Source organism: Mytilus trossulus, chromosome 14 (genome assembly GCF_036588685.1).
Source record: "Mytilus trossulus isolate FHL-02 chromosome 14, PNRI_Mtr1.1.1.hap1, whole genome shotgun sequence".
NCBI lineage: Eukaryota > Metazoa > Mollusca > Bivalvia > Mytilida > Mytilidae > Mytilus > Mytilus trossulus.
In genome coordinates, this window is record NC_086386.1 from 17,451,497 (window position 1) to 17,474,775 (window position 23,279).

At 31.3% G+C, this 23,279-nt stretch overlaps 1 protein-coding gene across 1 annotated transcript in view; it reads left to right on the forward strand.

Moving 5' to 3' along the window:
• Nucleotides 1-22,407, forward strand: part of LOC134697522 (dynamin-binding protein-like) — a 28,181-nt gene extending 5,774 nt beyond the window's left edge. Inside the window, exons 5-14 of the mRNA XM_063559802.1 lie at nucleotides 7,571-7,750; nucleotides 8,858-8,994; nucleotides 9,572-9,707; nucleotides 10,612-10,793; nucleotides 11,780-11,876; nucleotides 12,752-12,906; nucleotides 13,768-13,785; nucleotides 15,173-17,448; nucleotides 21,048-21,153; nucleotides 22,257-22,407. Coding sequence (XP_063415872.1) covers nucleotides 7,571-7,750; nucleotides 8,858-8,994; nucleotides 9,572-9,707; nucleotides 10,612-10,793; nucleotides 11,780-11,876; nucleotides 12,752-12,906; nucleotides 13,768-13,785; nucleotides 15,173-17,448; nucleotides 21,048-21,153; nucleotides 22,257-22,364 — 3,395 coding nt within the window. The 3' untranslated portion in view covers nucleotides 22,365-22,407. The remainder of the gene's footprint in view (nucleotides 1-7,570; nucleotides 7,751-8,857; nucleotides 8,995-9,571; nucleotides 9,708-10,611; nucleotides 10,794-11,779; nucleotides 11,877-12,751; nucleotides 12,907-13,767; nucleotides 13,786-15,172; nucleotides 17,449-21,047; nucleotides 21,154-22,256) is intronic.
• Nucleotides 22,408-23,279: the final 872 nt, after the last annotated feature.

Consider the following 23,279-nt stretch of genomic DNA (forward strand, 5'->3'; position numbering starts at 1 on the left):
AGAACACTTAGATTTAGACTTTTTAAAAGCCACGTACAAATTAATAACTGGAACTCACTGAAGATAACTCTACCGAAGCGGAATATAATATGAACGAATAAAGAAAAAATACTTTTGTACTTGAGAAGTCTTAAAACATTGACAGCAAATTTAAGGTCTTCTTGGAATGGAATCGAAAAATTACGAATAGATATTCTTTATCAAGTGTGAGAAACGTCAACCAAAGGAGTATGTTCGATAAGGTCCTAAAATGGCCCACTTTTTTAGTGTAAATTTCAATTTCGGATTTATCGACCAATATCATGATAAAGTATAGCTAATACAATGACTAGCTTCGATATAAACCATTTTGTTGAAAATTTTACGTTTCTGCGTTTCATTATGACGTCACAAGTTGTACTAATGTTGATTTTTCACGAAAAAATCAATGAAAATGGGTAAATTTCCATAGATTATTGGACAGGAACCATAGAGCGCATACGTCGACAACAAAGATCTTTAAAAACAATGTTTGTGAAGACATTTCACATGTCTTATGTGAATCTTAAGCTTGTCGACGCCTGCGCTCTATGTTTCCTGGTCCTTTATTTGGTTGAAATCCAGCTGATTTTGTCAAATTTCACCAAAATCCCTTATCTTGACCTTTTTTGGATGTAAAAATCAACGTGTTAGAATTAAACTTTGACAACAACTGTTCTGTTTAACTTTCTAACATGTCTTAAAGGCAACTTAAAACATGTATTGTCTTGTTACTATGAACTTTATAATTGGGGCCAAAAATGGCCCTTACAGAACTTACTCCTTTAATCATAATCGGGGACGTCCTTATTAAAGTTGTCTTCGTCTCACAACGTATAATACTTAATAACTATTTGACCAAAGATGTTTAAAAACAAAAGACAACGAATTTAATGTCATCTTTCCCTATTTTTGAATGTTCAACTGGCAAGAATACCCCTAAAGCGGACAAATATCTGACAAGCAGTTTATTCTTTAAATTTGCTGTCATTGAATATCAAGAAAGCAAATAAATCCCGAAAATGATTTGAAACTTTAATACTCAATAGCTTTCCTAGAAAATATTCACATCCCTCGGGGATTATTAGTGTACGTCCAGTTGCTTATGTCGGAACAGTTGTGGTGATGACGAATTTCTTTCTTTATTCGAGAACAATCTAATTGATATATAAATCTGTGATTTTGCTATGTTCATAACTTCGATGAACCAAAGCAAGTTATAGATCGACCTGTATTTAAATCAAATTGGTCCTCTTCTTCTTCTTCTTCTTTTGGTATACAATAGTCTATCGAATTGGATGATTACATACTGTTGGTATACGTGGACAAGTGTCTATTTACAAAACTTTTACCCCAATTTGCACAAAATGTATGTTTCTTTCTTATGTTCAATGTATACATGTATATATTTTAAATTGCGCTGTAGTTCCGTAACTTTCTATCCTGATAAACGAATCGTCGACAAGTGCGCACATTTTTTTAATCAACATTTCTGGAATGATCCAACTATGTCCTTTACTATTGACAACGAGTAAATATTACATTGTCCCAGAGACATATAATACAATAATATGTCTCTGATTTTCCCCAAATTAACCCTTGGAAAAAATACGTATATTTGTATATCTTCAATTTTTTTTTTTTTTTTTTTGGTATCATTTTTTTTTTTTTATAAATAATATTCTTTACACCAGAAATTTTATTTATAAACAAGCGTATGAGTTAAGTAATGACTAGTATATTATATCACTTTCGGACACGCAAGACAGAGATGTATATTATACATGCACCTGATAGTTCAAAATGGAAAGTTATAAGTTATCGGCCGTGTACACTGATCAATACCTACAGAAGTGAAACGATGCATGAACTTGCAGGCCCGACAGGAAATCGCTTGAATACCTGGTCGTGTCACCTTACACCCCTTACAATACCTTTGGGAGTAATACCTTAAGCCATGCGGGTGATCAGTGGAGCGAAGATCCTAATTTATTTGAATAAAGTATATTACTTTAAAGAATTATGAACGAATTAGATTTTCGAAAACAATTTTCACGGAACTCTTATTTATGATTTGAACTTTGACTTTTTAACTAATTCCAATATTAACAGTTTAAAAATAACAGACTATATGGTTATTAAAAATATAAGAACATTTTCCGAATCAAGTTAGTTAGTCAGATAAAACAACCGTACGATTGACAAGATATCGACACGTAATAACGACAACATCGGTTACTGTAGTTTTGTTTCTTTATGGTTTATAGACATATCGTGATTTTTATTTGGACAAGATAACAAAATGGCGGAACGCAAAGAACTGATACTCAAAATTTAAAATCGATGGTGATCTCTTATCTAGCGGAATAAAACTTTAATATTTATAAATTTGAGCATTTTTATACAGAATGGACATAATATGAATTTTTGATTTTTTTGCGAAGTTTCCCTTTAAGGTATTTTTTTATGAAGTTGAAGTCCAATCAACTTGAAACATAGTACACAAGTTCCCTATGATAATGATCTTTCTAATTTTAATGCCAAATTAGAGTTTTGAGCCTAATTTCAAGGTTCGATGAATATAGAATATGATAGTGCAAGTGTTTATCTGTGTACTATGGAAACATTCATATTTCACTATAATCGATGAATCAAGTGGCTCAGTTATAAATTTAGTTATTTTGTTGTTGGGTTACTGTCTCATTGAAGTATCCATCTTTTTAATAATTTGAATAAAACATATTATGTAATGATTTTTTTTTTAAAGTTCCAATTCTTTTGTCATTTTCAATCTATTATTAAAATAGCATTTGGTAAATGTATATACACACCCAGATGAAATAAGCACTACCAGAGACTTAGTGAAGACACAGTATGCCAAATAATTTTAGAAAACTTGCCAGAATCTATCTTTGAAATAAACGACATGGTGGTATTAACATTATTGAAATCATTCCATTTAATGTCTGGGAAAGTAAAATCTGATCTGATTTGATAATCTAAAGTGCTTTTGTTGTTTGTGGAATTTCCTTTCACCATGTTCATTATCAAGGGAAATCATACATCTTATTTATATCTTTTATTTAAATCAGAATTATTCATCAGATTTACTAAGACAGATTTACATACTGTATCATAAAGAAAATAGATTTATACCACATTTCCTTATCATAAATATTGAAGTACAAATTTATTTAATTTTGCGTAGTATACAAGTCAATAAAGTTTTTTTCATGCAGAAGAACACACACACAAATACTGAAGCTCAAAGATGAACAAAACAATAATTTTAACTCTAACAGGAAGGAATATTTCAATGAAGCATTTTTTGTGTCTTTGAATTTTGATAAAATATGGGAATAAGGAGGAGACATGGAAGGGGTACTAAAAATCAAAAGTGAAAAACAAACACTATGGCCAAAAGCAAAACAATATAAGGTCATTAAACATCAGTTAACAAAAGATTACCCGTACACAGATTATAGGAACTGACATATATATAAAAATTTCAACTTCATATATCCAAGTGTCCAAATATATCAAAACTCGTCTATACCAACTGCCTAGACTATAACTCCCTTTGGATCAGTGTCAGACATGCTCTCTTTTCCCAGTTCTAAGCCTGAAGTTGCTGGAACTTTTATTTAATACATGACATGCACTGGTGTATTTCCTCTTTCTGCTAATGTTTATAATCTGTCCTGAAACCTGAGGGAATATGTGCAAGGGAATATTTAAACTAATGATTTACTTCCTAAGAAAAGAGAACACAATCCAGGAAAAGAATCACTCTCTCTCTCTCTACCCCTCTGATTCAGGTTTTGATGGTATCTTTAGTATAACAATAACAGACCCCCATGACTCACTGATTTGTAAGCACCTGTATAACTAGATCATCATTACAAATTGAAAAGCAGAAAATTTTAAGGAAAGCAAATGTTCATATGTCAGCTTTGAGAATATTGCGTTTTATGTTAAATTAATGAAAACCAGTTATCTTTGAACAATTTACTGCCTGCTAATTGTAAGAAAGTATGTTCCTGGGAAATATTTACAATTTATCATCTTTACATGTGTTTAGCAAGATTATGATTTGATTGAACATAAGGCTGTTCTTCATACTATATGATCATAGAGCTCTGACTCAAGTAATTGTCAAATATTCTTCTGTAATTTATTGTAAACAGTTGTTTCAAGTAATGGCACTAATCAAATCTTTTAACATACTTTTTAATCATTTAATCTGCTGATGACAAGGGTTGGGGATTATTTTAGACTGGAATTTCTTGCAACATTTATAAATATATATAAGTTTCACATTAAGAAAAGGGGGCAGGTTTAAGTCTAATTTTCATCACGTTTAAATTTGTTATTCTTCATAACTCTAAAAATTACTTTCTGACAAAAGATAAGAATTCTTAATAGATAATTGAACGATGCTGGTTATCTTTTTATACGACCGCAAATTTTGAAAAAATTTTCGTCGTATATTGTTATCACGTTGGCGTCGTCGTCGTCGTCGTCGTCGTCGTCCGAATACTTTTAGTTTTCGCACTCTAACTTTAGTAAAAGTGAATAGAAATCTATGAAATTTTAACACAAGGTTTATGACCATAAAAGGAAGGCTGGTATTGATTTTGGGAGTTTTGGTCCCAATATTTTAGGAATTAGGGGCCAAAAAGGGCCCAAATAAGCATTTTCTTGGTTTTCGCACTATTACTTTAGTTTAAGTTAATAGAAATCTATGAAATTTTGACACAAGGTTTATGACCACAAAAGAAAGGATGGGATTGATTTTGGGAGTTTTGGTTTCAACAGTTTAGGAATTAGGGGCCAAAAAAGGGCCCAAATAAGCATTATTCTTGGTTTTCGCACAATAACTTTAGTTAAAGTAAATAGAAATCAATGAAATTTAAACACAATGTTTATGACCACAAAAGGAAGGTTGGTATTGATTTTGGGAGTTTCGGTCCGAACAGTTTAGGAATTAGGGGCCAAAAAGGGACCCAAATAAGCATTTTTCTTGGTTTTCGCACCATAGTGTTAGTATAAGTAAATAGAAATCTATGAAATTTAAACACAAGGTTTATGACTATAAAAGGAAGGTTGGTATTGATTTTGGGAGTTTTGGTTCCAACAGTTAAGGAAAAAGGGGCCCAAAGGGTCCAAAATTAAACTTTGTTTGATTTCATCAAAATTGAATAATTGGGGTTCTTTAATATGCCGAATCTAACTGTGTATGTAGATTCTTAATTTTTTGTCCCGATTTCAAATTGGTCTACATTAAGGTCCAAAGGGTCCAAAATTAAACTTAGTTTGATTTTAACAAAAATTGAAACCTTGGGGTTCTTTGATATGCTGAATCTAAAAATGTACTTAGATTTTTGATTATTGGCCCAGTTTTCAAGTTGGCCCAAATCGAGGTCCAAAATTAAACATTGTTTGATTTCATCAAAAATTGAATAATTGGGGTTCTTTGATATGCCAAATCTAACTGTGTATGTAGATTCTTAATTTTTGGTCCAGTTTTAAAATTGGTCTAAATTAAAGTGCAAAGGGTCCAAAATTAAACTAAGTTTGATTTTAACAAAAATCAAATTCTTGGGCCTCTTTGATATGCTGAATCTAAACATGTACTTAGATTTTTGATTATGGGCCCAGTTTTCAAGTTGGTCCAAATCAGGATCTAAAATTATTATATTAAGTATTGTGCAATAGCAAGTCTTTTCAATTGCACAGTATTGTGCAAAGGCAAGAAATATCTTATTTCACAATATTGTGAAATAGCAAATTTTTTTTTAATTAAGAGTTATCTTTCTTTGTCCAGTAAAGTAAGCAAGAAATATCTGCAAGAATTTTTTTTAATTGGAGTTATCTTTCTTTGTCCAGAATCAACTTAAATCTTCGTTATATACAATATACAATGTATATTCACTTTTTACTACCAACTGATAAATTTAAATAATCTTTACCATTCAGTGATAACAAGCAGTTTTTTTACATCTTAATATTTTATGATGTATTTAAATGAGTAGTAATTGTTGCAAACTCCATTAGAATATCTTAATTGAAATTAGTTTTGGAATAAGGGAAAGGGGGATGTGATTAAAAAATTGGGTTCAATTTTTCTCATTTGAAATTTCATAAATAAAAAGAAAATTTCTTCAAACATTTTTTTGAGAGGATTAATATTCAACAGCATAGTGAATTGCTCTAAGAGAAAACAAAAATTTTAAGTTCATTTGAATACATTCATTCTGTGTCAGAAACCTATGCTGTGTCAACTATTTAATCACAATCCAAATTTAGAGCGGACTCCAGCTTGAATGTTGTGTCCATACTTGCCCCAACTGTTCAGGGTTCAACCTCTGCCGTCGTATAAAGCTACGCCCTGCGGAGCATCTGGTTAATATGTAAGTAAATGTTGTTTTCATTTTTGTATTGATTTGGACGTATGCTTGCACTTTATAAACAAATTCCCCTCACAAGTGTAATTTCATGTTTTCCATGTTTTTGATTTGAAAATAATGTACATGTTCTTGGGATCACTGGAACACAAAGAAACTTTTAACAAAGGATATTGCAAAACACATATTGTGATGGTTTGTTGTAATACAAGTAGGACCTGTTGGTGACCTTCTGCTGTTGTGTTTTTTTATTTTGGTCGGGTTGTTGTCTCTTTGACACATTCCCCATTTCCATTCTCAATTTTATTTCAGAGGTTTTGTAATCGGACCTCAATCCATGATGAAATCGTCTTCTCAAAATATCACATCTCAAGGAAGTTCTTTTTTTCCAGATATATAGTGATTATTATATACATCTGAAAAAAATGATTCCCAGAGCTTTTTGTCTTGCAGCTTTTTACATTTGACAAACATTTGGTTTTATTAAGCTGCTTTTATGACTTTTATTTCAAACCATTTTTTCTGTTATTTTTTGCAATGATTTTAAATGTTATTTTTTGCAATGATTTTAAACTTGTTAATGCCTTAGGTGTGACAATATATAATACTAATTATTTTCTTTAATGTGTGATGTCCATGACCCAGGGCCTGATACCATACATAGATAACAAATATACAATATTTTGTAACTGTTGTCCATAATGAGATATGTCACTGATTTAATTTTTAACTTGAAGGTGAACTTCTTTTTATTTTTTGTTCCCGATTTTTTGGCCTGTTAAGTTTGAAAAAAAAATCACATTCTAATTCCTAGTAGATATTTTGATTTTTACAGTTTTAGGGTATAGGTCACTGGACCATATGACATAGGCTTCTTATGAACTTTGATTGTTTGATACAAAATGAACATAAGCTACATTGAACTACTGTTAGTGAACTATTTTTTTAAAAACAATAAAACATAAAGAATAAGGTCTTTAATAGACATTGCAGCTTGAAAAATAAAAAAAATGTATATTCTCTTCCAACTATAATACATTTAATTAGTTGATGTGAAATTAATAGCACATGTATGTAGCCTTTATAGACAATACACAATAATTTACAATCCCATAGTCATCACTTTTTGTAAAATATGATTTCAGATGTACTATACCATGTACTGTACCCATACACAGCCCAGGAAGATAGTCAACTTAATCTTGACCTTGGTGATGTTGTGACCTTGATAGAAAAGAGAGGAAATGGGTGGTGGAAGGGCAGGATAAAGGATAAAGAAGGCTGGTTCCCTGGCAGCTATGTCGAGGAGACTGATATTGGCAAAGGTTAGAACAACTAGGATTGTCAAGTTAATATCTAACTTTCAAAGCAAGACGAGGGGAGGCAATCCAGTAGTGTCAGTGATATTTCAATGATAAACTTTACATTTATGCCTTCCTACTAAAGAATTGCTTTGTCTTATGCATAGCAGCAGACATGAATTTGTGATTCCTGGTCACAGTTTACATCTGTCATTCATAAAACAAATCTGATGGTAGGAAAGCCATTTAGCTTTGAACCAAATGATTATAGGGAAGATATTAGTGTACTAAGTCATTACCAGATAGTTCAGGGTTGATTATCACTAATGGTATACTGTGGAGAGCAATCCAGATATTCAATTATTGTTATAGTAATAATTTGATATTGATAGAGGGCAGCACAGACCATAATCTTAAGTGGCTTGGTAATTGAATTGAATATAACACTTGAATTAAATACTATATATTACCCATTAACCTCTAAATAGGAAAAGTCAACAGTAAACAACAGTAAAAACAAGACATGTGAAGATAACAGGAGAACTAGTATTGTAATAAATACCCATCTTCTTTTGTAAAGTATAAACATTGGTGGTTAAAATTACTGTGGGTCAAACAAAACCCAAAAAGTGGACAGAAGTCAAGACCAACTCTTTAAGACCAGCTTAAAGAGGAAGATTTTATATCTTGAATTTTATTGTATTTTTGTTTGAAAATTTAGATAAAATCATTGTACTGTCTCTGATGAAGGTATACTTTTAATCATTTAAGGAATGACTGTAATATTTTTCTGTCTATGAAGACAGCACGTAGCGGGTTATTTAAATGCACCACATTTTTTATGTTATTTTGAATAGACAGAAAAAAATATCACAGTCATTTCTTATAATTTAATTCTAAATTCCATTTTAAACCGTAGAAAACCATGAAAAAACGTTGATGACTTCATGGTCATATGACTTAATTATGTCTATTGGCTGATAACAAAATAAAGTCAGCCAATCAGAAGATGCATTACATCCAAAATTAAATCATTCAATAATAACTGAAATATAAATGAATCAGGGTTACTCAAGCTATTGCCTGTATTCATTATTACAATGGTGAAGAAATGTATTTTTATATTTACAGTGTACACATCTAACCTCCATTTACCTAATGGCCACTCTCCTGTCAGTTCCTTCCTAAAGAACCAGGATCTAACACCAAAGCTAGCCAAATCTTCCCTGAACAGGAACAGTGCACCAGTCTTCTCATATGATAAAAAGGTAACATAGATGGAACTTTTTATAAATATAACATTTTGTTTGCTCACCTGACCAGAAGATCTATGAACTGAGGGTTCATTATTATTCAATAGATACAAATTTCTGTGAATTTTGTAGGTACAGGTGGACCATAAAATTAAATGTTAAATAATGACAAATTTTCTGTAGGTTTGTATGCAGGTTTTGGCAAAACCATCAAATAAGATATATATCCACAAACCTGATAGTTTTCCTTAATCCACAAAAATTGGTACCCATGAAATTAAATGAATCCATAGTTAGTTGTTGTCAATCTTCTGACATCCCATGCCTGAACAATTTTATTCAAAAAGCATTTCCATGGAATCAAAGTTTGTCTGCTATATCTATAGGATGTCTACATCATCCAACATTGCCATCATTGCGTAGAATAGAACATAGGAGTTGTAATAGCAGTAATCGGTTTATAAATTGGAAACTATAGCAATAAGAAAAACGAACTGGTTAAAAATGTAAATGATGCTGCTGCAATGTTGATTTTGACTGTTTGTGTCTGAATGAATATCACAGAATGCATTATACTTTTATTTTATTTTAGGCTTTAGGGAAGGAAGTATCTATACCAAAGGTCCCAACACCGACATCATCTCCATTTCAAAGTCCACCAGCAAGTAAACCTACCTCACCAAGTCATATTCCTCATAGTTTTGGCAAGGTTATCACAGAAAATGTAGGTAAGTCAACTAGTTAACCTACATCACCAAGTCATATTTCTTCTAGTCATGGCAAGGTCATCACAGAAATGCAGGTAAAGTCAACTAGTCAATCTACCTCACCAAGTCGTATTAATGAAGATAAGTTGTAACTAGTTAATCTACCTCACAAAGTCATATTCCTAAAGGTCACAGAAAATGTAGATAAGTCAACTAGTAAACTTACTTTACCAAGCCATTTCCAAACATAGGTAGGTCAACAAGTAACTGTATCTTACCATGAAATTTTGGTCTTATCATATAAAGTTTATCTAAGGCAAGGTTGGTAAGTCAACCAGTAACCTAACCTTTGTTCTTAAAGTATAAACTTAACCTTACCATATCATTTTCCTATAGTAGTCATGGCAAGAGTCACCATGGAAAATGTCAACCACTACTGGCATACAAAATACAATTTCAACTCAATTGCAATCAATTCTAAGTTACCTTTTAGTTTTCAACAATGAGCAAACACCATATTGTATTTTTAACTATAAAGGGGCCTGACAAACAAATTGTGAAAAAAATTGACATGAGATAACCAACAGCTTGATTTATGTCAAAACAAGAAGATAATGACGGACAGAAATCAATGACAACCACTGGTCTACAGACTCATGACTTGAAGTATGAGGCTGAACATTTCTTACGCATTCAAAATCTTCTTTCCTTTGGCAAGGTCATTACAGAAAACGTGAGATGAAGAACAGCAATGAAATCGCTCCTATGTTTTTAGTTTTTTAAGATGTGTGTTGGGATTTTGTGTCATTAATTAATACACTCTTTAATTTCTTTATCATTACTCAATTAGGGTAACAAATATGAATATATTTAGGTTCATCTTACTTCTATATTAAATGTGATAAAAACACTATGTATTTTGCAGGAGGAAGAAGTTTTTATGCATTATATAGCCATGAACCAAACTTCTCCAACGAACTTCAGTTAGATGTGGGTGATGTTGTTATTGGTATTGAGAGAGATATGAATGGCTGGATGAAAGGAAGAAAGAACAAATCTGAAGAAATTGGAATGTTCCCTGCTATATATGTACAAGAAATCTCACAGGTACTGAAAAAAGTACAAGTAAGAAAGAAATTACTGTTCTAGAGTACCAAGAATTACATGAACAAAGATTACATTAGACCGACCGCAGACCATGGGTATACCTGTGCCACTTCATTACCCTCTTGTATATAATTGTATTCCAATACCCTTTTTTGAAAGCAGTAGTCCATTTATTACAACTGTGGATTCATTTATTTCTTGGGTATTTATAACATTAACGGTACCAATTTTCCTGCACCAGATGCGCATTTCCACAAAACATGTCTCTTCAGTGACCAAAATATTTGAAATCCAAAGCTTATATAAAAGATGAAGAGCTATAAACCCAAAAGGTCCATAAAGTATAGCCAAATCCGTGAAAGGAATCAGAGCTTTTTAACGAGGGAGATGTATTCCTTAATTTATAATAATTTCTAACATATTTTAACAGCAAATTTAAATAACACAAAAATCTGTATTTTCATGCCAGTACTGAAGTACTGGCTACTGGGCTACATCACAAGGGAAACCAACAAGTTATGATAAGTTCCAAGTTGCTCTTACATTACTCTATTGTCTGACTGTCTTATAGGGGACATGCTGTTATAGAAACATGGATAATGCTAACTCAGACTTAGAGCAGGAATTTACTTCTGCAAATCATTATTGATTCATTATCAAGCAGATAAATGTTATACATGTGTATCATTTGTTTTCTTGTCAAGCAGATAAAACTCTGCGCATAATTTTTTTTCCTTGTCAAGGAGATAAAATTTATATCATTTGATAAACCTTCTTGTCAAACAGATAAACCTTACACCAGCTGTTTCCTTATTCATTTTGCTGGACATTACATTTTTTCAGAGAGACTCAGCTGTGATACAAAGAGTAGCTTTATTGTTTCAGCCCTCACTCTGCCTAGGACTAGTTCTAAGTACCAAAATTAATTGTGAACTTTTGTACTTTATCCTACTGCTTCTGATTTTAGTTTGTTTATTATTGTACAGAATGAAGAGCCGTTGGGTTATAAAGACAAACAAAGTGTATATGATCAACTACCAGTATGTAACAATGATCTGAGTACAGCTGAATATATAGGAGTGGGTAAGGTGTTTAATTAAGATAGATAATTAGTCTTACCATAGTTTTGGAAGATATCAGTGAATGGAGAAATTATAAAAATGATAATTGATAGACATCAAAAAATGAAATAAGCATGGAATGTAGAAATAAGAAGGTGTGATATATTTGCAACTTGATGCGAAAAATAATTACACAGAAATCAAAAACTATAGGGGACATGCTATGGTCATTGAAATAATCTGGTTGTGAAAGTATGGCTAAATTTTTGAAAAAATTTGAGTTGCTGATACAAGTGACTGAACTTTTTTTTATAAAATATCTGTTATATGAAACATAGATTTTAGATCATTTTCATAACCCCGTAAAATTCATTGTGAGACAGAAATTCAATTAAGGAATGACTGTAATATTTTTTCTGTCTATGAAGAAATAACATAAAAAATGTGGTGCACACTGAATAACGCGTGTAGAGGGTTGTTTAACAGTGTGCACTACATTTTTTATGTTATTTAGAATAGACAGAAAAAATATTACAGTCATTTCTTATAATTTAATTCTAAATTCCATCTTCAACCGTAGAAAACCATGAAAAAACGTTGATGACGTCACGGTCACATGACTAAATTATGTCTATGGGCTCATAACAAAATAATGTCAGCCAATCAGAAGACGCATTACATCCTAAATTAAATAATTAGTTGGCATCAATTATCAATTCATGATCTTGAAATAATTCTTATAAAATTGAGCATTCTTTTACCATTTGTACTAATCATGATTTTATAAGCAAGGAAGGCAGAATTGTCATAATATATAGTTTTGTTAATAAACAAATGTTTTTATGTAAAGTTAGGATTGGGATCAATCATATTTAAGATTCATTCTATACTTTACAGAACATACAGCTGTGTGTCCATATGCTGCAGAAAATGAGACAGATTTGTCGTTTGACATTGGTGACACCGTTATAGTATGTCAGACTTTAGACAATGGATGGTGGTATGGTTGCTACGACGACCAGTTTGGCTGGTTTCCTGGCTCATATGTTGAGGTGAGGTTCATTTTTTCTGTATTAACAATTTTGAAAAAAATAATTATAATTTCATAGAATTATTTGGGTGCATTATTTATAGAACTTAATTTGTAGACTTTGCTATTTAGTTCTATACTGTAGACAATACTAATTGAACTTTTCTCAACAAATGATTTAAATTAAAAAACAAAATGGTGACATTTTTCTGTCTGATTGCAAAAATATGTATAATAACATTTGAATCTACAGTATGGATACATTTTATATTTTTAATTGTTATGTATGATAATTGATTTACCCTTATTAGATGATTATTTTATGTCTAAAGGTCAATGTATTTTTGCAACAATTAAGTGTTTTTTAGTATATAAATGTTTACCCAGAAACTGATATATATATAACACATTGATATTAACTTGTTCTACCCTTGCTTCTCATTAATTCATTCAAATAGGTTCAAATTCTTTTTTTTACTTACAGTACTAACATTTGAAATGCAGTAAAGACAGGTTCTGTCTTTGTGAAAGATATCTAGTTTATTTTTTTATCCCAGATTATCTCCTTACCAGCATGTAGAAACAATTTATAGAAATACAAAAAATGAATATTTCTATCACATTTATTTCATTGAAAGAGTTTTAAAGCAAGTTTACTGTTCTGTAAGAAAATGCAGTAAAAACACAATTTGAAATTATCTTGTAGGAAATTTTCAAATAGATACCTTTGTTTTATTGTTTTTCCCCTTTATTTTGGGGGAGGAGAAAGATTTATGGTGCCAATTTCACATGAACATTTATTTGACCCCTTTCAAAGAAATCAGTGTATTTTTTTTTATCCAATTCTATTTTCCTTAAAAGATATAATTCCTTATATTTACAGGCTATTAGACAAGACCAGGTGATTAAGTGTTCTCAAAGTGTTTTTAGTTTTCTTCCTCTATTATAGAGGTTAATGTTCACAGTTGTGTCCCTTTGACAGGGGATGATCTTTTGTGTTTAGTTTTAACTGCATGCTTTTTGTTGTTTATGTAATATACAATGCATATTGTAACATAATATAAAATAAGATAATCTTTATTTCAGACTCAAAAAAATCATATATGTAATACATAAACAAAACATTCTTTGGAAACAGGATACATTGTTACAGCTAATTTCAGTATTATTTAATTATAGTTAAAACTTTTAGATACAACTCATTGTACCATTCTCTTAAAGATACAATAAATCATTTCTAAAATTGTATTGAACAGATAATTTTAGGATGTTTTCAATTGATTTAACAAACTAAACAACGACTTTTGCATAACTTCCCTGAAGGAAGGACATTACTTCATTTACAACAAACTTATTTCTTGCCCTACATCTATTATAATGATTTCTGCTAATCATTAAGCTTTTAGAAAACTTAATATTATTTACTGCCACTTAAAGAAAAACTGTGTGAGCAGACTAGGAATACTTTATGGCATTTTTAAATAATTTTATGTACAAGAAGATTAGGTGATGAGATTGTTTGCCATTTCATGATACATTGAAAAAAATAATCAGGGATAATAGACAGTACAACATATCACTCGAACCACAAACACACAACTCTTCAGAAAAAAGCTACAACTTGCAAACAAAATAAAACAGTTATGATTGAAACATGCAAATTGTTGACAAAAAACAGGTGTGCAACAATTCAGCTGTTAGGTTTTTAAAAGTGGATGATTTGGAAAATCTTCAGAGATTTGTATTGCATTTGGAAAAAACTGTTGGATAGTTGTTATATTGACAATAATATCACATCTCATTCTCTCTATTTTATATTGTAGATCTTTGTTAATTGAATTGATAGTTAAAATTACATGCATCTTAACGCATTTTAAATAGAATTCAACAAGTTTGGAGCATGAATTGAGGTCAATTTGGCACAATTTGTAGTGAGATTAGCATTGATGTTAGGGAACTTTATTTATTGTGTCTGTATGTATTACTCCATAGAAAATATAATAAATATGAAATGACATGTCTGTAAAAACACACAGAGGAACATACAAATGTCTTAGTGTTTAAGATGTTTATACTGGATTTCAAGAATACAGTTTTAAAGAAGTTTTGAAGGAAAGATAAGAAATATTATCAAGGACTAATGTCCAAGTTTGAAAATGAGCAGTGAAGTTTCCATAACAAAATTAAATACTATATAGTACATATTTCTTTTCTTTGATTTTGTATCACATTAACCTTAAAAGATATGGTAAAATCAGAGTATCGTTACATCTCATTTATATTTTCAGATGGCTGCAGATGAAATAGATGGACCTCTTTCAAGGGATGTAACTCAAGAAGAGGAGATAACTCATGATGATATACCAGATAAGATTGTGATTCATGATGCACCTTTAGAAACTACAATTGACAAGGATATAGCCGCATTATCACCCATCAAACCACTTGGTGGTCACAGATCTGAGGATGAAATCTCACAAAAATCTACAGAGTCTCTAGACCAAAAGACAAAAGTCTCAAATGGTATATCAAAAGATTCTCCTAACAAAAGGAGTAAACTTCCGAAGTCTGTGAGGCCGTCGAGGCCTGCTCCTCCTCCGCCAATTCAACATCATTCAACACCTGAATCAAAAACAAATTTAATGGAGAAATTTAATAAAACTAAGGTTAGTAATAGTGTAAACAAAAACAATAGTCAGAATGGAAAACCAGAAGTGCCAAAAAGATATATAAAGCCAAAATTACGTAAAGTGCCTAAAACAAAAACAAAAGCTGGTAATGAATCTGAATTGTGTCGCAGAAAGGTTAGGTCGCCACCTCCTCCTCGGCCTGATCCGCCAAAATTATTGAAGGAAAAATATATGATTCGTCAGGAAAAAGTCAATAGTGTGTACCCAGATTTAAAAGATGTTAATTCTACTCCAAATGTATCTCAGACTGATGTTGATACTAGTAATACAAAATATGCAAATGAAACGGGAAACAAATCTCAAAATGATAACAATGACAGTGCTATTTTACCAGATGATACTCAAAATGTGACTAGTTTCTTAGAGAATACAACTGACACAAGTATAGGTAAAATATCAGGATTAACTAGTTTGTCTAGTAGTGTGCAAGGGGACAGAACTCAAGATCAGTCTGAACTGACAAGTGTGTCTGCAATCAACATGTCTGATATGAATGATTCTAGACAGTTAGTAAACAAACAAAATTCTATGGACAATAGTCAGTCAGAGGATATTAGTGCTTCAATTGGAAATCAAAATGTTATTTGTGAGCCTTCTGTGGAACATAATGCTGCCAAGCTGGCAATTAACGGTGATATACTGGTTCATCATAATGTTGATAATCAAAAACCCACTCATAAATCAGACAGTCGATTACCTTGTAAACTGCCACAACCCAAATCACATAGTATGAGGGATGATTCTCCTAAACCAACTTTAATACCAAAATCACAAAGTTTGAGATGCGATGGACCAAAGCCTCCACCAGTGGCTCCAAAACCAAATAAAAATCACCATAACTCTCATTATGATGGGGAACCAGGCTATAGTGAGGTTGGGACCAGTTTGGTAGGCGAAGATGTAGTAGATGGCCCAGATAAAATCAGTTTTTACCAAAGGCCACTGAGTCCAATTTATAGTAAAATAGACAAAAAGTATATTGTACCAAATCAAAAGAACTCTGTTAATTCAATAGATAGGAGTTTTAATGATCCCGAGTTGAATAATGAACAAAAATCTACAAATGAGATTATTGAAAATAAAGGAACCGAAATTGATAATCATATACAGGAAAATGGTTTGGAAAATGCTCAAATAAATGACAATAAGGATCAAAAGATGGATGCTATGTCAGAATCATTGAGTTGTGATGCTACAGAAAAAAGTTCTGTTTCAGGTCCACAAAATGACTCAGAAAACAAACCATCGCAAGACAATGGTCCCAAAACTTCCTCAATTCCTGGACCGGCTCATTCATATCAGAGCAATATTCCAAAAAGAATGGCTAGTCCTGCTGTTAAAAACAAACAATTACATGGGAATACTTCTATTCCTAAGCCAAACTTCAGTCCAACCACAAAAACCCATATTGAAAATGTTGAGGAAAGTGAAAATGAAAATAAATCAAAACCTGAAAGACCATCAAGACCTCCAAATGTTGTGAGGCATAGCAGTATGACTAATCCCTCTCCAAGTAGACTGCCAAAAGTTGAAAAATCAAAAAGCTCGTTATCAGATTCACCAAATGTGAGTAGAAAATTTCAGAAACAAAAACCTGCCAAAGAAAGCAGTAAAATTCCTAGTGCTATCCCTAAAAGTCCCAAACAGAAAGCCCCAAATCCTATGGGCTCATCACGAACTGCTTCCAGTCCTTCAAGACTTCCACGGAAAGCTATGAATGGAGTAGTTAGTCCCAAGCCAAAGAGACCACCTCCTCCAAAGACTCCGCCTACTTCACCAGTGACTGACAGCCCAAAAACTATTACCTTTAGTCCAAATTACAACAGCATACCAGAAGGTGGTCATCTACAGATCAATGACACAGGAGACAACAGGTTGGTAGAATTATTGGTTGTTAGTTTTTCAGTTCCATACACTAGTGAACTAGAATCAAGACTGTCAAGCCCACAGACAGTCTTATTTTATTCAAAACTAGCTGCAATCGGCAACCAGTTAGTTATCAGAATGTAAGATTTTGTTGTCTAACACAAGACCACCTACTTAGGTTTAATATTAGCACTTTGATTTGAAATCAAAATAGTTTATTTCTTAATTTGATCATAAAAAAACATAAATGCTTCAATCTTGAGAATGGCTTGCCTGCAACATTACAAATCTTCAAGAACCATGGTGGATAGTTGTCCCATTCCCAATGTCCTTACATTTATACTGTTAAACTTATAGACACTAGATCTCAGACACCATCATCTCTTCTATCTATTTTCCGGGTACCCAGCTTGAATAGATTTGGTGGTGTATTTACAGCGATATTTCAATTTATGAATACCCTTTTCACAATCCTTAAAATCATACATTTCGGTATCTCAGAATTTCTTGTCGTGTCAGATTCAACCCAAAACCTTTCCTGTTTTTTTAAGAATTTGAAATTTCATTTTACATTTAATTTAACCTGCTTTTATTATTTACAAACATAATCTCTATACATGTTATAACCTTGGAGCTTTTTAGAATTTTAAGAAAACTTATAATAAAAGGGAGACAACTATTCTATTATTTTGACTTCCTGAAAATTTTATTTGTTTGACTTTGTACTGGTTTGCTTCATTCCCATTTATGATAAATCAGTGCATAAAAAACTTTGATTTCCAGACTAACTTTTTATTTTGTCATTGTTTATTCACTTATTATGAAGGAAGAAACATGAAATTAAACATACTGAACAGCTGGGAAACCAAATACATAAATTATTGTGAAGTTGTTATTATAAAATTTATTGCCAAAAATGCTTCTTGGGTTGTACAGTGTCATAATGATAAAAATTCACATTGCATTATCTGACACATATATCTATATGCAGGTTTCCTGAAATTGCAATTCACAGGTATATGGCAAACTATTTATACATACACAGGGAGCTTTTATAGAAGTATTAGCAAAACTTACTGTCACATGTCAGCTTGGCCTCACAATTTTTTCAAATTTTATAGTATTGAAAAATAGAGTATACATTTATTTGCTAAATACAATTGCCTTGGTTTAAGATAAAAGTCAGCATTATGAAAGAATAAAGCAAAAGTGTGTAATAATATTTTTTATGTATAATTGACATGTAGTTATACAACTAGTTATAATGTTTGCTATAACCAGTTATTGAATTTATACAGAAACCTTTTATTATATTCCTGTGATTTTAATTTTGTTTAGTTTAGCTTTATTATCTGTTCCATTAAATCCACTGCCAATCCATAAATAGTTTGATTCATCAAATTTCATGCTGACTGGGTATTCAATTTCTAAGCTTTTCAACGATTGGTGTAAAATTTGATAACCATCATTGTGAAGTATATGGATTGCATTGTTAGCTGAATCTAACACTATGATTTTTGCGAATTCTGTAACTACTATATCAGAAGGAAGGAATGGCCTTGGACTGAAACTTGGATGTAGGTCACGGTATCTCCATTTTATATTGCCATTCTCAGTGAGTGCTACAACTGTCCCAGCTGATTCACTATTTCTGTCAATCACGTAAATCCTACCCCTATGTGATGTTATTCGCAACGGAAATGTAAAAAGTGCTTCATTTTTAATGGAATATTCAAAATTATTACAAAATTTTCCATCAGATAGTATAGAAACTACTTGACGAGAGCTATTATTTGAAAGTTTAAAATTTGCTCCTAATTCAACAAGCCCTATCCAGATGATCAAATCGTTGTCTTTCTCACAATGAATACACAGAGGTTCCATGTCAAAATGTTTAGGTAGTGATGATATCTGAATTTTATTGTACCTGTTTTTCTTCACTAGTTTTATAGACTTGTCAACTCGGCATATAAGATACAAGTCCCCCACGGAATTAACAGCTATGTCAGCTGGTTCTAACCCTCTAACTTCATCATAATGCTTCAGTCTGTTGGTAAATATTGTTGGTGTAAGTTTTATTTTACAAATGTCTCCTTCATAATGACAAATGAAGGCTTCATCTTTATTTACCATTTCTATACTGTCTATTGCTGGTAAATTTGTTGAGAATGTTTTAATGAGGTTAATTTCGACTGTTCTTGTCATGAATAAAGAACCTGCCGCAGCTGAATGCCAGACTGGCGGCCTACTGCCATCATCCTCTGGGTAATCCACGACTAGAAAACCTGAATCATCGGATGACATTCTTCTCATAAATTTCTTTCTACTTCTTTCTCCAATGGTAAACTTCTCTTGTAAAAATTCATCTATATTAATAATTCTATGGTACGAGTGGCTTTCAACAAAGCAATCTTTACAAATAAGAAAATTGCAAGTTTGACAAAAATCTGAATATTTTTTAGTGCCATGTTTCTTGCAAGGCATTTTTCGAATTTCGTTTTCCATACAATTGTTGGTGGTGATGCTATCAAAGGACAAAACAATGTGACTCGAATTTGTTTGAGAATTAGAATGACAATTCTTGCACTTTTCACATAATGTAACTTTACACTCCACACAGCGATATTTAAGATTCTTTCTTGTACAACATTCACCACAAGATAATGACACTTGTGAATCATATCTATTCATTGTTAAATGTCTGTCACTCCTTTGGTTTCACATAAAAAGAAAAAAAAAACATTTCTTATGTATTCATCCTAAAATTATTAGAATGTGTGTTCAGTTTAACTTTCTGTTCTCATATGGTAGAGTATTTTTACATTGATAAGGAATATAAATAATTGTTTTTGAAGTGGCTACATGTTTTTCAGAAAACATTTCCTTGTGAAACACTTAGATTTACTTCTAGTTTCCTGATTGATTAAGTTATGATAAATCTTCATTTGGATGGTATGGATTGTAATAAAGTTGTTATGAAATAGTTTGCAATTGAACTGAGATTGAGCACAAAAATAGCATGATATGTGCTAGATGTTTTCTGGTCAGTCTGTTCATCCGTTCGTCCTTCTGTACCATTTCAGGTTAAATTTTTTGGTCAATAATGTTCAAGTCCAATCAACTTGAAAGTTAATATACATGTTATTTCTAATTTAAATGCCAAATTAAATTTTTGACCCCAATTTCATGGTCCACTGAACATAGTAAATGATAGTGGAGTGGGGCAGCTGTGAACTATGGACAGATTCTTGTTCTTGTCCATTTTAGGAGCATTTTGTGAAGCTAAAGACATTTTATTTTCTTTGACATTAGATGATGCATAAACTCACTCCATTTATATTGCAGTTTTGATCACAGAAACATCATTTGAAGCAGATTGAAAAAATCTGATAGATGGAAACATGGATTTACAATACACTTTTTATAAACTTATGTATATACTAAGAATAGAAATACAAATAGCATGAAAGTTTCCAACATATAGGTTTTTCTGGGCAAGTTGGGAATCTCTAATCACACAATTCCAGATATTAATTTAAATACTTGAAACCATCTTCATCTTTTAACATCATATATGATTATAAAAACCAGTTTGTATATATTTCAGACAAAATGAAGGAAGTTTACTGAAAAAGGCTATCACATCTTACACTGCTCAGAATGAAGATGAATTGTCTTTCCAAGAAGGAAGTTTTATCCAGGAAATTAGTCAGGTGACTACTTTATAACTAATTATAGATTAGGTTTTAATTGTCATTTAGTTTGATTGACAGCAACCTTTATTTGGATAACTAACTGTCAGATTCATGGGTCATTGCTGCAAATCTGTGTTTTTAAAACACCAAAAAGGGGAATAATGACTTGCATTCAATAATATAGAAAACAAAACAAATTATTGTTATCCAACACTTATTATTAATGAGTTGAATATTCCTCCATCAGCTTATCTCAATTTTTTATTGGTCATCACTTTCTTATATTATGTCAAATTTGCCTTTACCAATTGTCATATAATTTGGATTAAAAATTATGGCATTTTCCTGCCTTTCAGTGCAAAAGAAGTCATTTTAGGTGTGTCTGAGGATTTTGTCAACAGTAAAATAGTTAACAATATTTTGTTGTATTTCAAATATTATATATACAAATGTAGATGTAAGAACATAACCCCCACAAAATGTGGTGGGATAGAATATTTAAAATATTGGATTAATATAGAAAAATACTCTGTATGCTGGATTGATTTCCTCAAAACTTTTTATTATCGTTGGGATTGATAAAAGGAGCCTCCTTTCAATTTTTTTCATTTTTTACAATCACAAAACTTTTTCAGGTTCGTATAATCACTGATAATGCTATGAAGTCGTTGTCCTTGTCCGAAGACACATTTTATTTCCAGACAATAACTTAAGTTTAAGTGAATGATAAAATTAAATTGAAAATGGAAATGGGGAATGTGTCAAAGAGACAACAACCCTATCATAGAACAGACAACAGCAGAAGGTCACCAATAGGTCTTCAATGCAGTGAGAAAACTCTTATGAAATTGTACGAGAAAGTTCAATACCACAAAAGGAAGGTTGGGATTAATTATGGGGGTTATGGTACCAAAAATTTAGGAATTAGGGATTAAAAAGAAGAATTTTTGTAGTTTCTGGATACTAATATAGCAACACCAATTGTTGTATGACATGAGTATGACAAGAGGGGAGTTAACCATAATATTTATTCCACAATGAGATATATTTTTTTTTTATTGACTGGGAAATCACAGTATTTTGCAACCAATGTAATATGAATATGTTAATTATCATTACAGGATGATGAGAGTGGTATATGTGTAGGGATGTTACCCAATGGGGACACAGGCTTGTATCACAAAAGTTTTGTAGAAGATTCCTGCCATGAACAGCAAAGTGTTGTGTGAAATACATTATAAATTTAGTAAATTATATTGTAATTATATGTTATTCACTAAATTACATGGAAATTATGTTTTTTCAGTGAAATGCATTGTAATTATATGTTTTTCCACTATTAAAATTACATTGTAACTATATGTTTATTTGGTAAATTACATTGTAATTATATGTTTATTTGGTAAATTACATTGTAATTATATGTTTATTTGGTAAATAACATTATAATTATATGTTTATTCACTAAATTACATTGTAATTATATGTTTATTTGGTAAATAACATTGTAATTATTTGTTTATTTGGTAAATAACATTGTAATTATTTGTTTATTTGGTAAATAACATTGTAATAAGTTAATTCAGTATTGATCTAATCAATCTTGTTATCACTTTCATTATTGGATATGATCTGCTGATAGTTTCATAATTTTTCTCCTTTTGTTTTGTTTTTGTTAGATGAATTGGTTATGAATTGGTGCCAAAAAGAAATCCACTTGCTTTCTATTTATTTCTGTTTAGCGATGAAAAAATGAAAATATAACATTTTTAAACAGATCATGATTTCAACTTTTTTAAGGTATTATTAAATGTTTGATCACTCCTAGTCTCTAAGTCAGAGATATATGACTGTTGTTCATGTTTAAATTCAACAAGATTAAAGTTTTATCTGGGTCTTTATTTACATGAAGCTCATTTTTGAGGGAATCTTGACGTTAAGTTTAAACAAGTATGGTATTGACGGTAGGTTATAACCTCAATGAGCTAATAATCAAATCTATATATGTAAGTTTATAACAAGTGCTATTAATGGAATTTTGACAAAGGGTTTAAACTTGTCATGTTCAAGGATGAAATATTGATGTTAACTTATATTCTTTGATATTGAAATGTTTAAACTCCTAAAGAGCTAATGATGAATGT